The sequence below is a fragment of the Thamnophis elegans genome, chromosome 10, assembly GCF_009769535.1.
Source record: "Thamnophis elegans isolate rThaEle1 chromosome 10, rThaEle1.pri, whole genome shotgun sequence".
Taxonomy (NCBI): domain Eukaryota; kingdom Metazoa; phylum Chordata; class Lepidosauria; order Squamata; family Colubridae; genus Thamnophis; species Thamnophis elegans.
The window spans coordinates 6,092,362-6,106,058 of record NC_045550.1 but is presented as its reverse complement, the minus strand read 5'-3'; the positions used below and the strand labels follow the sequence as shown (position 1 = coordinate 6,106,058).

Genomic DNA, 13,697 nt, shown 5'->3' with positions numbered 1-13,697 from the left:
CCGCAAGCCTTTCTTCATTGTGAGTCTTAGCTTTCCTCACTTCATCTTTGCAGACTCGGGCTATTTGCTAATATTCTGCCTTAGTTATGTGCCCCTCTTTCCACTTTTTGTACTTGTCCTTTTTGGTTTTCAATTTGTCAGGGAGTTCTTTATGCAGCCATGCTGGTTTCTTTTGAGAGCTGTTATTTTTCTTCTTCATTGGTATTGTAGTTTGTTCTCACTCTGTCATGGGTAGCTTCCAGATCTTTCCATACATTGAATTCCATTTATTTTGTTGGAAGATTAATAACAGGTAGTTCTTACTTAACAATAGTAATTGGGACCAGAATTTCCATTACTAATAAAGCACAATGTCACAACTGCGACAGCAGTTCTGTCAGTCCACAATTGCCATTTTAAAGCAAGATCTGCAGAGATTCTGATCGTGATTTCTGACCTCCTGCTGGCTTTTTCATTGACTTTGCTTGTGGGAAGATGGCAGGGAAGGAGGCAAATAATGTATGACTTCTTTAGTGGTGTGATGGACAGAATTTCAGGGATTAGTTATAACTGAAATATGAATGGAAGTTTGTTAAATGAGGGTCACCTGATTTTTTCGTGTAGGATCTCCTCCTCCTCCTCCTCCTTCTCCTCCTCCTCCTCCTCCTCCTCCCCCCTCCTCCCCCCTCCTCCTCCCCCTCCTCCTCCTCCATCTCTATCCTTTTATCCTTAAATACTTCTGTCAGTCTTTCATTTTAAATCAATCAGTCATGTTTTTAAAATTATTTTTTTATTATGTGTACCTATAAATAGGCTTATAATTAAACCACATATTCAAAACAAACAGACACCTTTCTAAATTATTCTCAGGTATTTTTCAGTGTCCAAATTGAGTAAGTCAAAGTTACACTTTTATCATTTACTCCATTTATGTTTCAAGTCACTACCTTTCATAGCCCATGGCTATCAACTGTCAGGTTCTCTGATTTGGGGATTTAGTTGCTGTTGATTTCTTACAAATCAAGACATGGTAAACTTTACTGCAATAAGATTAAGAGCCTGATATGACAATTGAACATCACTAATTAATAATATATCTTAATATAGAAACAAATTCAACTATTTCTATCTATTTCTCTGTACTTCAAATTGAGATTGGAATTATTTTTTCATACAACCTCCCAGAAGCTGTACTATCTCTGCATTATTTTCTATATTAGATAACACACTGAGATTACTCTCCCCCCGCTCCAAGTCCTTCACATCAATAAATGGTCCTATGACTATAAAGATACCCATCATAGTTTTGTCAACCTAGGATTAACACAACAGTATTCAATAAGGCAAAAAATAATAGACTAGGCTGTCAGTTGTACTCAAATTCATGTCACTTGCAGCATTCCTTGCTCATGATAGGGGCATAATTTCAGTCAATTCTTAGTCACTGAGGGTGGACCTATTAGAAAAAAGGTTAACCAGACCCTTTTAAGATAGAAAGTGGGGCTTAGTTTTATATCTATGAAGGAAAACCCTCCTCCTTAGTCATAGTTTTGCCCAGATTTTCCTTGGGCTCGTTATTTACAAAGCAGAGGGGGGGAAAGTTCCTAACCACAGCTTTACCTATATTCCATGTAGCATTATCAGCCAACGTGTATTTATTTGGTCTGTTTTCTAACCCTGACTATTAAAATTTTTAGACAGACCAACTCCACAATGTCTCTGAATAGCTTACAGTTAAAGAATAAAAAGAAAACAATATACGTCAAAGAGAAAGGGGAATATAACCATCTGAAAGATCAACCTCATAAAACAAAAAGAACAAAAGGATTTTAAAAAAGCCCAAAGAGTTTTTTTAACCACTGTCCTAACCATCCCTAGCTATATGTTTGCCTCTCTACCATTGTTTCAAGATGGCTGATTAGATCTAGTAGCGAGGGTGTGTTGTGGATCCCTTCTATTACACAATGCCATCTTTTTGGACTCGAGTCGCACCCTTTCTGTGGCAGTTTCTGTTCTATGGAACTGCAATCCCTAGACATCTGAATGGTACTAGCCATGTTAGTCCTTCATAAGACTCAAAAGAACAGGCTGTTTCCCCAGGCATTTATTTGGGCCAGGAAGTTAGGTGAGTTTTGCTGCTGATTTAGCTTTTTACAATTGAAATGTATTGCTTTACCTTGACTTTGTCATGGTCATTGGCTGGAGCTATTGCTTTAGTGCTTGTGTACTACCCAGAGTCACTAAGGTAAGATGGATGATCATATAAATAATTTAAATCAACAGATAAATCCACAGAATGTCATGCTTTCTAATCTAATTATTAGTTTGCAAGCTAACATTCTTTTTTTGGTCTGTATCCCGTTGACTAGGAAGTACATATAATGCATTGACAACTCAAGTTATAATATATAAAATATGTCCATATAATTAGTTATTTAGAAACATGCCCCCTCCCTCATGCATCCTCTTCTATTAGTTGTTTGTTAATCCTGCTCTTCATTGGAGTTCCAATGTTCTTGTCTGTTATTCCATGAAGATTGAGATGATGAGAACTACTTTCATTTGAAACTTTTCTTCAGGTACTCCATGGCAAGCCCACTCTCGGGAACGTATCCCCCCCCCCCCCCCGGATCAACAGAGCCTAAACAGGCATTCTATTTGAAACCTGTATTATGACTATAGCAAGCATTTCATTTTTGTGCTTTCAGATTATTTGTAAAAAGTAATTTCATCAATATAAACTCATTATCTTTGAGTTCTATATTTTTGTTGCAAGAGTTTTTGGAAGAGGCTTTGAAAGCAAAACACCTCTTGTCTCCAATTCTCCAATTATACTTAATTTGTTCTGATTCATTGGAGTGTGTAATGCAAAACAATTTGACTACACTACTAAGTGAAAATAATTATTTTTTGGTGCATCTCTTTTGCTACGTCAGAAGGGCCAGGAAAGGGAGCAAGAATAATGTTACTTGAATTAATAAGAAGCTTTTTCTATTGCGTGTCTTAATAGAATTTTCAAGCCTACCTTCCTAAACTCATTTTGTCTAGAAGTTCTAATTAACAGGATTGTGTTATTTATTATGTTTGCTGCACAAATATGTTACTATTTCATGGGTGTCATATAAACTAAAAATACTTTTAATTAGTTCTACTCTGTTCAAACTCCTCTATATCTTATATAATTGAAATAGAAAATATATTTACTATTCAATGCATAACATGAATTCAGGTAGAACAAATGGTAAAGTTTGGGATTATTTTATAATGCGTAACTAATATGATTTGCAGCTTACATTTTAAGGACTTATATTTTTCATCTTTAACAAATAACATTTGTACATAGATTTATACAAGAATCTTGCATTGTCAAATTCAGTTGTACATTATGTTGTTCAGTAAATATATACCCTGAGTGGATTTAGCAAGAAATAATATAAGTCTGTAAAGAAGTAATATTTCAGGTTTTGGAACTGGCATTCCAGAAGGAATAATCAAAACACTGTCTTTTTATAGCAATAATGCACAGTCTTTTACAAGTTGCGTTTTAAAATTTAAGTAGAGCCATCAGAAAATCTAGATTTAATCTAATTTAAATTGTATATATTAGCCATATATCTTATATTTTTCTGGCCCTATGTTCTGCAACTTTGTTTTATATTTTAGTCATTATTGAGTTCATTACTTAGTATTGGTTCACAACAAGATTTTGTATATGTGTTGGGAACTATTGCATTGATACCTCAGGCATCACTTGATGAGTTTAGATTTGAAAGAAAAATAACCACATGAAGAAATGATGGTGTTCTAAAGAGCTTGTTCTGAAAAGTGTTCATCATATTGTGTGAAGCAGTTTTTAATGTAGAGAAAGTTGTACATTTAAGTGAATTGTTATTGTCAGATGTGTAATAATCAAATGTCTTCCTTTACAGATATTGAAGATTTGCCGCCAACAGTTCAAGAAAAGCTTTTCGATGAAGTACTTGATAGGGATGTTCAAAAAGGTAAATATGTTATATAATATATGGTTTACACAATATGATATTATTAACTTGACTGCGTTTTAGAATTTACTTTGCAATAGCTTTCACTTGAGGTTTATGGAATAGTAATTAAAGGAAGAATGGGACCATTAAAGAACACCAGGGAAGAACTAAATATAAATATACAAATTGCATATGTACGTGACCAGAATAAATTGATGTTCTTTTCTTTGATGTATTATACAGGTGGCAGTATAATTCACTAAATGTCAAGGTTCCAAGTAATACATCCCATTTAATAAGAACTCTGAGGCTGACAATTTCCCCGAAGAACATTTTATTGAGACATATCAAATTGGCACGTTCCTGGTGGAAAACCAGATCTAAATTCCCGCCGGTTTTGCACCCAATTAAAAGTAAAACTGTGTCGCTTCCCTCCAGAGTCTTCAGTCACATGGTCCAATCAGCATACAGTCCAGTTGCTAAGTGACCTCAGTCTTCATTGAGCACCTGCACCAATGTCCTTAATTCCCAAGGGAAACCATCTTATTTAGGCTACAACCCAGAGGTGGGATTCAGTCAGTTTGGACTGGTTTGGGTGAACCAGTTGTTACATTTTTGCGCAGTTTAGAGACACCGCTAATCGCACCACTGTATGGCCATGCCCGCCCCTCTCCCCTCAGTCACTCCTTATCTCATCTTAGCCGCATCATAGCAGCTGCTCTCTGGCTCCCTCGTTTGCTAGTTTGCTTGCCTCAACCATGTGGCCCGCGCGGCCCAGCCCACTTGCCTGCCTTCACCCCAGCCTCCCATGCGGCCCAGCTCCCTGCCGAGCCTTTCTCCGCCATTCTGCTGCATCCCACATGGCCCAGCTACCTGTCTTCGCCTTTGCCAGCATGAACGGACTGACGTCACCGCCTCTTTGCCAATGCGAACAGCCTACACCTGCAACCACTTCGCTGGTGTGAATGGCCTGCCGCTCCTGCCTCTTTGTTGTGAATGATATCAAGTTGGCTATGCCCACTCAGTCACATGACTACCCCCCCGGTCATTAGAAAGCATTGGTTGTTAAATTAGTTGAATCCCACCGTGACCCGACAAATGTGCGCACGACAAAAGCACGCCGACAAAACGGCAGCACAAAAACTGCGATGTCATCAACTCGCTTCAGTGCTCATTCGTCGGCGCGGTTTAGAACTCGCGGTTTTGTCACCGCAGTTTTGTCGGGTGCCCTTTTGTCGGTGAACCGAATCCCACCACTGCTACAACCCCCCAACTATCTCTACACCCCACTCCCTGGCCCCTTTGCTTCAGGTTGTGTTAGCCCTGAAGCAATGAGAAGAGAAACCTCCCTAGAGGAAACTACAAAAAAGAAAATGACCATAGTTTGGCCAACTTTAGCATTGACACTAAATTTGTCGAAAATGTCTAAGGGATTTTTAGTATCGTGAAAGGGACAAGTACAAGTAGAAAAAAAATGTTGATAATACATAAATTAGGAATTATTTGTATGTTATTGACAAAACCATAGAAATTTGACTAATTTGGAGAATTTCTTTTTGTACAGTGCTGGAATTGGCTCAGACCTTTATAGTTGTCAAACTTTATATCATGGTTGTACTGTGGTAATTAATTAAAAAATGATTTTAATGATGTAGAAGTTTTAATGTAAAAGATATGTATTTTTTTTTTTGCTATCTTAAGAGAGAACTAACTGATCAGCTAGTTAGCTATAGATACCTAGAATAGTTATGAGTAAAATTATAATTGTCCTCTTTTAAAATTGTGAAGGCCATTCTAAAACTGCTCAGCAAAACTAAGTAAGGTGGCTTTTCAATTTTGGTATTTACTATTTTTATTCCCTGGAGTAAATAGCTTATTGGAATCAACAGGTGGGTTGGCAAATTTCAAGGAAAGTAAAGTAGAGCAGATTCAATAATATATATAGTAGTGCAAAATAATACGTAAATGAGAATCATTCATTTAGTTGGCAATTTATTTCCCCCCACAATTTCTGCTCTTAGAACAGTGTTTCTCAACCTTGGCAACTTGAAGATGTCCGGACTTCAACTCCCAGAATACCAAGGTTGAGAAACACTGTCTTAGAAGGAACTTTAGAATAGAAGAATTTTAAGGTAGGTTAAATTCTTATTGGAGTTTCCATTCTTTATTTGTTTAGAATAATGTTTTCATCAAATATCCTTAAAACCATATAATTCAGGGGAAATTAGGAAAGAGGGGCAGCATCATAGGGCAGAATCAGAGACCTCGACACACTCAACTCTCACCACTATCTTCCTTTCCTTTGTTCCTGGGACTCAGGCCTGCTACTATCACAACAGCAAATAAGAAACAGGCAAAAAACTTTTTCTTGTTGGACTTCAGTTTCGGCAATCTGGAAATGCTCGGCTTCCCACTATTGTCTTGAAGCTAAGAGAGTTTTACTTAAAAGCCAAGCAATTTATCTGCTGTATCCAGTGACGTGCGGTGGTTTATGGCTGATGAGGCAATCCTGTCCCCCAACACCCCACTGAGTCAAGCACTTTCTTTTGCCTGCCTGAGCTCGCGGCAGCCCGCCTGAGCTCTGCCGTGAGCTCAGGCGGGCGAAAGAAAGTGCTTTAGTCAGTGAGGTGTCGCAGGAGAGGAGAGAATGCCTGAGCATTGCATTTATTAAAGAAAAAAGGAAATTTGAAGGAAAAGAGGGAGCGTGGGGTGGGGGGACATCAGAAACAGAGAAAGAGGAGGAAGAATGAGCGTGACGCTGTAGCTTTAAACAGAATGACAGAGTTGAAGCCTCTAAAAAATGCGCCCTCTACTATGAGGCAGGAGAACTGCATGCCTCAACTACCTCCGAATTTTTTAAGGCTTTTAATCCTTGCTTAACTCTGCTCGAGCGCCTAAAAAGTCAGACTAGATGAGGCATGCAGTTCTCCTGCCTCATAGTAGAGGGCGCTTTTTTAAGAGGCTTTTTTAAACAGGCAGTCATTCACGGTGTGGCAGCAGAAGCCTAACCTCAGCACTCGCTTTTTCCCGTTTACATTTTTTTCCCCTTTTCATGATTGACAGTGGTGAGGCTGTGCCTCCCCGGACTGCACGTCACTGGCTGTTCTCTAAAAGTAATAAAAGTGCTAAATGGTTTTGTGTCTTGCTTATTGGATTTAAGATGGCCGATTGGGCCCTGTTTTATTTTGTAGAACTAGAAGAAGAATCTCCCATTATAAACTGGTCACTGGAACTGGGTACACGTTTGGACAGTAGACTTTATGCACTTTGGAATCGGACTGCGGGAGATTGCCTGCTTGATTCAGTTCTACAAGCTACCTGGGGCATTTATGATAAGGATTCGGTGCTACGTAAAGCTCTTCATGACAGTTTACATGATTGTTCTCATTGGTAAGCAGAAATTATTTTGCCGTACAGTCGAGTGACTTTAATTGTTAACTTTCTTCAAACAAAAATCCAGAGCTTTTAGATTTGGGAGGGATAAATTTGCTACTCCTTTACAGAAATAGCAGCATTCTTTTGCAATCTCTACTCTGTCGAAAAATATTGAAACTCGGAAAAAGCTTGCAATTTATACAAATAATAAGTTGTGTCTATATAAAGTGACATTTAATTAGTTAACTGATAGTCCAATGGGATTTATCTGAAGTAGTTATTTATACATCTGATCACATTTATGTTTTTTGCTGTGGTACATTTGACCTTATCACTAGAAGTGTGGATTTAACTTAGAGAACTTCCAGCATTGGCCATTTGGCTAACCCTAGGAGTAGTCCTGAAAACACCATGAGTTGGAAAAATTATCCTGGCTCATTGAAAAGTAGGCATAGAGAACCAGTGTTATACCCAGTATATGCAGTACCCCAGCAATTGAAGACATTGCTTACGTTTTGTTTGATTGTCAGTTATATACCCTTCTTAAACTTAGATAGTTAACATTCCTACTTGAAAAAAAAAAACAGTCCATTCGGGTCGGAATTACAGATTGTCCTACTGCCTCCCGGGTTCTAATCTATACATCAGGAACAGAACTGCTAAGTTTATAGTTAAGGCAGTTGAGTTAAGAGCTTGTTATATCGAATGTATTGGGATAAGTTGTAAAGGTGATGTATTTGTTGATTCATATTTTCCGCATATGTATTTTATTGCTGTATTTTCTTTTATATATATATCTTACGCCGAGATTAGATTCTGAATTTTATTTTTGTTTTATATTTTGATATGGTGCTACGACTAATCAATTATCTGCAGTCTTTCATCCATCCATCCATCTGGCCATCCGTCTGGCCGTCCATCCATCCATCCATCCATCCATCCATCCATCCATCCATCCATCCATCTATCCATGTTAAAATATTACTTCTAAAATTTATAGTTGTTGTATGAGCATGCACAATAAAGTAGTAAGCCATACATGATGGAAGAAAATAAGAATAAAAACTCATAACTATTTGCAGTTTTAGACATTAGATCACATACATATAAGAATTATTTTTGGAAGGTCATCTATTAATCTATTAGGGAAATGATTGTTGCAAAAATGGTGAAAAATGATCAGTTGATAATTCAGATTCAGGTAGGAAAGGATGATTCACACAATCCTGAAAATGGATGTAAGTGCTTTAATAAGTGCAGATAGATGCTTGTGGCATTCCTGTATATTCAGAAGCCAATTTTCTTAAATGAATCCAAGCCTTTGCATAGTTGTCTCTCCCTCCCTCCCTCCCTCCCTCCCTCCCTCCCTCCCTCCCTCCCTCCCCCTTCTCTTTTTAGCTCTCTCTCTAGCTCTCTCTCTCTCCCTCCTTCCCTCTCCCCCCTTTCTCTCTCATACATACATATATACATACATGTGTAAATATATACATACATACAGTGGTACTTTGGTACTCAATTGCTTTGAAACTCATCAACTTTGTTATTCAGTACATTTTGATGTGAAAAATTTGTCCCAATACTCATCGTTTGTTTTGTACTCAACGCACAAACTAGGATTTGTCAGTGTTGGCTGCCTTGTGACTCACTACATTATTCCTTATGGGAAAGGTTTGTTTGGTACTCATCGTTTTTGATACTCATTGCACCTCCTGGAAGCAACTAATGATGAGTACCAAGGTCCATCTCTCTCTCCCTCTCTCCCTCTCTCTAAGTATGTGTGTGTACCAAGAGAGATGTTGGCTAACTATTGCAGTAAGAAATACTAATTCGTACTCTCTTCATCTTCCCGTCAAATCATCGATTAAGTAGCCCAAATTCTGGAGAATTTGTATGATTGGGTAAGATGAATTAAACTGTTGCACACATACTTTTTTATAGGTTCTATACCCGATGGAAAGAATGGGAGTCCTGGTATTCTCAAAGCTTTGGTTTACATTTCTCACTGCGAGAAGAACAATGGCAGGAAGACTGGGCATTTATACTTTCTCTTGCTAGTCAGGTAAGATTGTCACCGTAAGTAAAAGCGGAACATGGGAAAGACGACGCTGCTGAGAAATGTATTTGCATTTTTCTTAACAAGTTCTGTAGATTTCTATCTTGTAATGCGTATTTTAGATTACCTGACTGAAAACTATTTCCTTTAGTAAGCCTGTAGTATTGTTATAGGTACTTTAATTTGATGTTTGTACTTGTGAGTACTTCAGATGTTATGAGCATCATCCAATCAAAATCATCAATGGGATTTTTTTTTACATTTTACATAAAATCAAAATTATGTAAATAGTATTGGGCTTAATTATGCCAATTTGAATAATCACAGCTTCTTTAAGTTATATATATATACTATCTCACTGAACTGAATGGGAATTTCTTCTGAATACACCTGCAAATCTAATTATAGCTGAATTTGGGAACTGTGCTAACTTTGAGCACTTATAATAATCTATGTAATCTTTAGAACAGCCTGCATAAATAAATATTTTAAGCTTCATAGATTTTGCTATGGACAATGTTATAGTTATGTTTACCTGATGATATCTCCCAAAGAAAAGAGGATTATATAAAAATCAGACTAAACATTACAAAAAAAATCAGTATAATTTCCATCTTTCCTGTGGGCCATTGTTGCTAATTTCCACTCAATCAGTCTGGAGGAGTCCCCCCTCCCCAACAACATATATGTGTATGGGACACCCTAGTGAGTTCATACTGACCCAGAGGCTACATACACCAAAAAGAGAGGAAAAGATAATATTAAATGGATTATAAGGCACCCAGTTGTGAATTAGTTAATGTCCTATCTACACATTACATAGGAATTATTCTTTTTAAAAATAATTTCTCTTACATGAATGCTGTAATACACATTCACATCAGTAAAAGAGATTGCAAAAATTGTTGATGGCTCACGATGTTGTAGCAAGTCCTAGTGTGTGTGTTTGTGCGTTTGATAAATTTGCTTTATCAAATTTACATGACCACCCATCTCACAGCCCCATGTTCATCTCGGTATAGTAATCCAGTTGGGAGGTGATTATGATTGTGAACAGAGGCCCTGATTTAGGAATTTTGGCAACAACTGGCACACAACATGAAGCTGTGCAAAGGCCCTCCTAGCCACCACTGCTACCTGATTTTGGAGCAGGAGTTGTGAGTCCAGGATCCCCCCTCCCCAAGTTTGTGTACCAGTGTAATTGTAAAACTGGTGGGCCCCAGAACTAAAGGGCACTCAATCTTGCCAAGGTTGAGCTGAAACCTTTTATTCCCTATCCAGACACTCTCAGCCTCCAGACACCAGGATAAGACGTTAAAAGCCTCACAGCACTTAATTCACCAGGGGCAGAGATACATAGTTGGGTATCATTGGTGTATAGGTGGTCCTCAACTTAAGATCACAATTGAGCTCCAAATTTAGGTTGCTAAGTGAGAAATTGGTTAAGCAAGTTTTGCCCCCTTTTACGACTTTCCTTGCCACAGTTGTTAAGTGACCCCCCACTGCAGTTGTTCAATCAGTAACACGGTTGTTTAGTGAATCTGGGTTCCCCATTGACTTTGCTTGTCAGAAGGTTGCAAAAGGTGACCACGTGAACCCCAGGAGCCAAGAGTTGTCATAAATATGAACCGGTTGCCAAGCATCCAAATGTAAACCACGTGACCATGGGGATGCTGCAATAGTTGTAAGTCTGAAAAATGGTCGTTGTTCACTTTTTTTCAATGCTGTTGTAACTTTCAACAGTCACTATAAACAAAAGTCAAGGACTGCCTGTACTGATGATACCTCTCCCAGACCCACAGCAGTAAGAGAGAGACCGCAAAAATGTTAGCTCGGTGTGGGCACATATTCTTTGTAGCAAGACCCATCCATGTTTAGTTGCTCTTACCTCCAGGGATATATGCATAGTCTGTTACTATGCTGGAGATGGGTCTATTTATCCCAGCTTACTCCATGTAATTAAGATACGAACTGGAGAAGAGATCCTTGGGGTATTGAGTTGTGTTTTTTTTCCCTTCTGTTTGCCACAAGGAAACAGGTTGATAGTCTTTGTGCTGGGCTGCAAGCACATGGAAATCTATGCATGCTTACTCTGTAGAAAATCCCATTTAGTTCATTGGCTCTTATTCCCAGGTGAGTATTTTTTAAAATTTCTAGTCCTGTTCAATCAGCATGCTACCTCATTCTCTTCTCATACTCTTCCATTCCCTTCCATGTGTAGAGGATCAGGGTCTGCAGTGGAGAGCCTTCTGACCCTGGAGACTCTCTGAAGATTTTTTTTTCCCTCCCTGAATCTGCATGTAGAGACTCTCCATGGGTAGAGGACGCTCTCCATTACAGGTACCCTCACTCACTGCATGTGGAGGGCATCAGGGAAGGCAGGACTAGTCAACGTAACCCCCTGAGGAGGCAGCGATTCTTCCGTCAGCTGCCTCCATTTCATGCTTTCATTATTTATATCTCCTGCCTAGTCACCTGCTCTCAACAACATGTTTCTGCTATTGTATTCCTCCTCCCCTCCCAATACTTCGAGGGGAAAGAAGATTGCATTCTTTTAGAGCAATATGCAGCTTTATGTGTGTATATGTAACATTCCCGGTTGTCTAAAGGGCATGCATACTCCCTGTACTCTCCTAGCATTTTGAGTTTCTGCTCTGGTTCTATGGACCTGCATTGTACAATGTAAATTGTAATATGTAATTATTTTATAATAGTGTCAACGTCATTATCGTAATCATTTCAGCTGACGTGCTGCTTGGTTTTCTGGCTTAGGACACTGGTTAAACAACACAATTCTTGTTGGTTGTTTTACTAGGATTTGAGAGCAGTATTTCAAGCTGGTTTAATAAGCTGAAGAGAGTTGCATTTTTATTAGTACTGTGAATGGTGATTCCAAGAGTGCTTTCTAACTCTTCTGTTCAGATTAATGTAGTTATTTAGTTGCTTCATACATAAATGTGCTTATTGTTGGTTGAAACTGAAGTTCCATAGTCTCCTAAGTTTCAAGAAATCAAAAGACAAACGATATTGGGTGTACTGAGATACACCCATATTACACCTATCCTCCGGGAGCTGCACTGGCTGCCAATTGGTCTCCGAACGCAATTCAAGGTGTTGGTCACTACCTTTAAAGCCCTACATGGCTCAGGACCAGCGTATTTGCGAGACCGCCTACTGCCACATACCTCCCAACGGCTGATAAGATCCCACAGGGTGGGCCTCCTTAGGACGCCATCAGCTGGACAGTGTCGGCTGGCGGGGCCTCGGAGGAGAGCCTTCTCTGTGGCTGCTCCGACCCTGTGGAATCAGCTACCCCCAGAGGTCTGGACCTCGCCCACCCTCATGGCCTTCAGAAAAGCTGTTAAAACCTGGCTGTTCCGGCAGGCCTGGGGCTGTTGACCTTATTATGTAGGGTCCAGCCCCGATCAGAACGTATGTGTGTTGGGGATTTTTTAAATTTTTTATTTTTATTTTGTTTGTTTTATTTTTCTTGTTCTCTGTAAGCCGCCCGGAGTCCTCCGGGATTGGGTGGCCTATAAATCTAATAAATTATATTAAATTAAATCTTCTCTTTAAAGGGTGAATGAGAGTTACTGAGGCCTGTATCAGTTTGTGTGGCAAGATGAATGACAGGCCCAGCCCAAGAATAACACAGATTAGAACCCTCCAGCCAAAGCTCAATTCTTTATTTGCTCAAACCATAGAGACAGAATGTTGCCAGACTAAATCTACCTTTCTCCAACCCTAAGGGATATATCTTGGGAGATGCTGAGGAATGGCTATCCTAAACCTCTTCCTCTTTCTCTGATTCATCTCTGAGCTGTGTTGTCTCAACTCCCTCCACCCCACCCAGAACGTGCCCCTTCCTTTCTGGGAAAGTGCCATTTCACTGTAGTCCATCACACCACCTTCCCTTTCATAGACACATTCCATCACTCTAGGAGACTTACCCCAGTGACCTGTGACCTTTCCTGGCCCCTTCCTCATTAGCTTTTGAGGAAGCCAGCAGGGAAGATTGCAAATGGTGATCTCGTGATGATAGAGGCCGCAACTGGTTGTAAGTGCAAACTGGTTTCCATCTCACTCATCACAATCATGTGACGGCAAAAGTGCTGGGATGACTGGAACTCCAAGGAAATGTAACCACCATTCATTTATCACCATCATAACTTTGAATAGTCACTGATCAAGGGCTACTTTGATATAGAGAGATGATGCCACAAGTTTTAGCTTAATGGATGATTTGATTTGTCACTGATGACTTGGATGATGTAGGGCACCTTGTAATATTTCCAGTTTGTCTACAT

General features: G+C 39.1%; 1 protein-coding gene across 6 annotated transcripts in view; it reads left to right on the top strand.

Moving 5' to 3' along the window:
* ZRANB1 (zinc finger RANBP2-type containing 1) overlaps positions 1 to 13,697 on the top strand; it is a 52,723-nt gene that overhangs the window by 28,583 nt on the left and 10,443 nt on the right. For all 6 annotated transcript variants that reach the window (XM_032226037.1, XM_032226033.1, XM_032226035.1 and 3 more), the window contains 3 exons: positions 3,909 to 3,980; positions 7,154 to 7,352; positions 9,276 to 9,396. In XM_032226037.1, the coding sequence (XP_032081928.1) occupies positions 3,909 to 3,980; positions 7,154 to 7,352; positions 9,276 to 9,396 (392 nt within the window). The remainder of the gene's footprint in view (positions 1 to 3,908; positions 3,981 to 7,153; positions 7,353 to 9,275; positions 9,397 to 13,697) is intronic.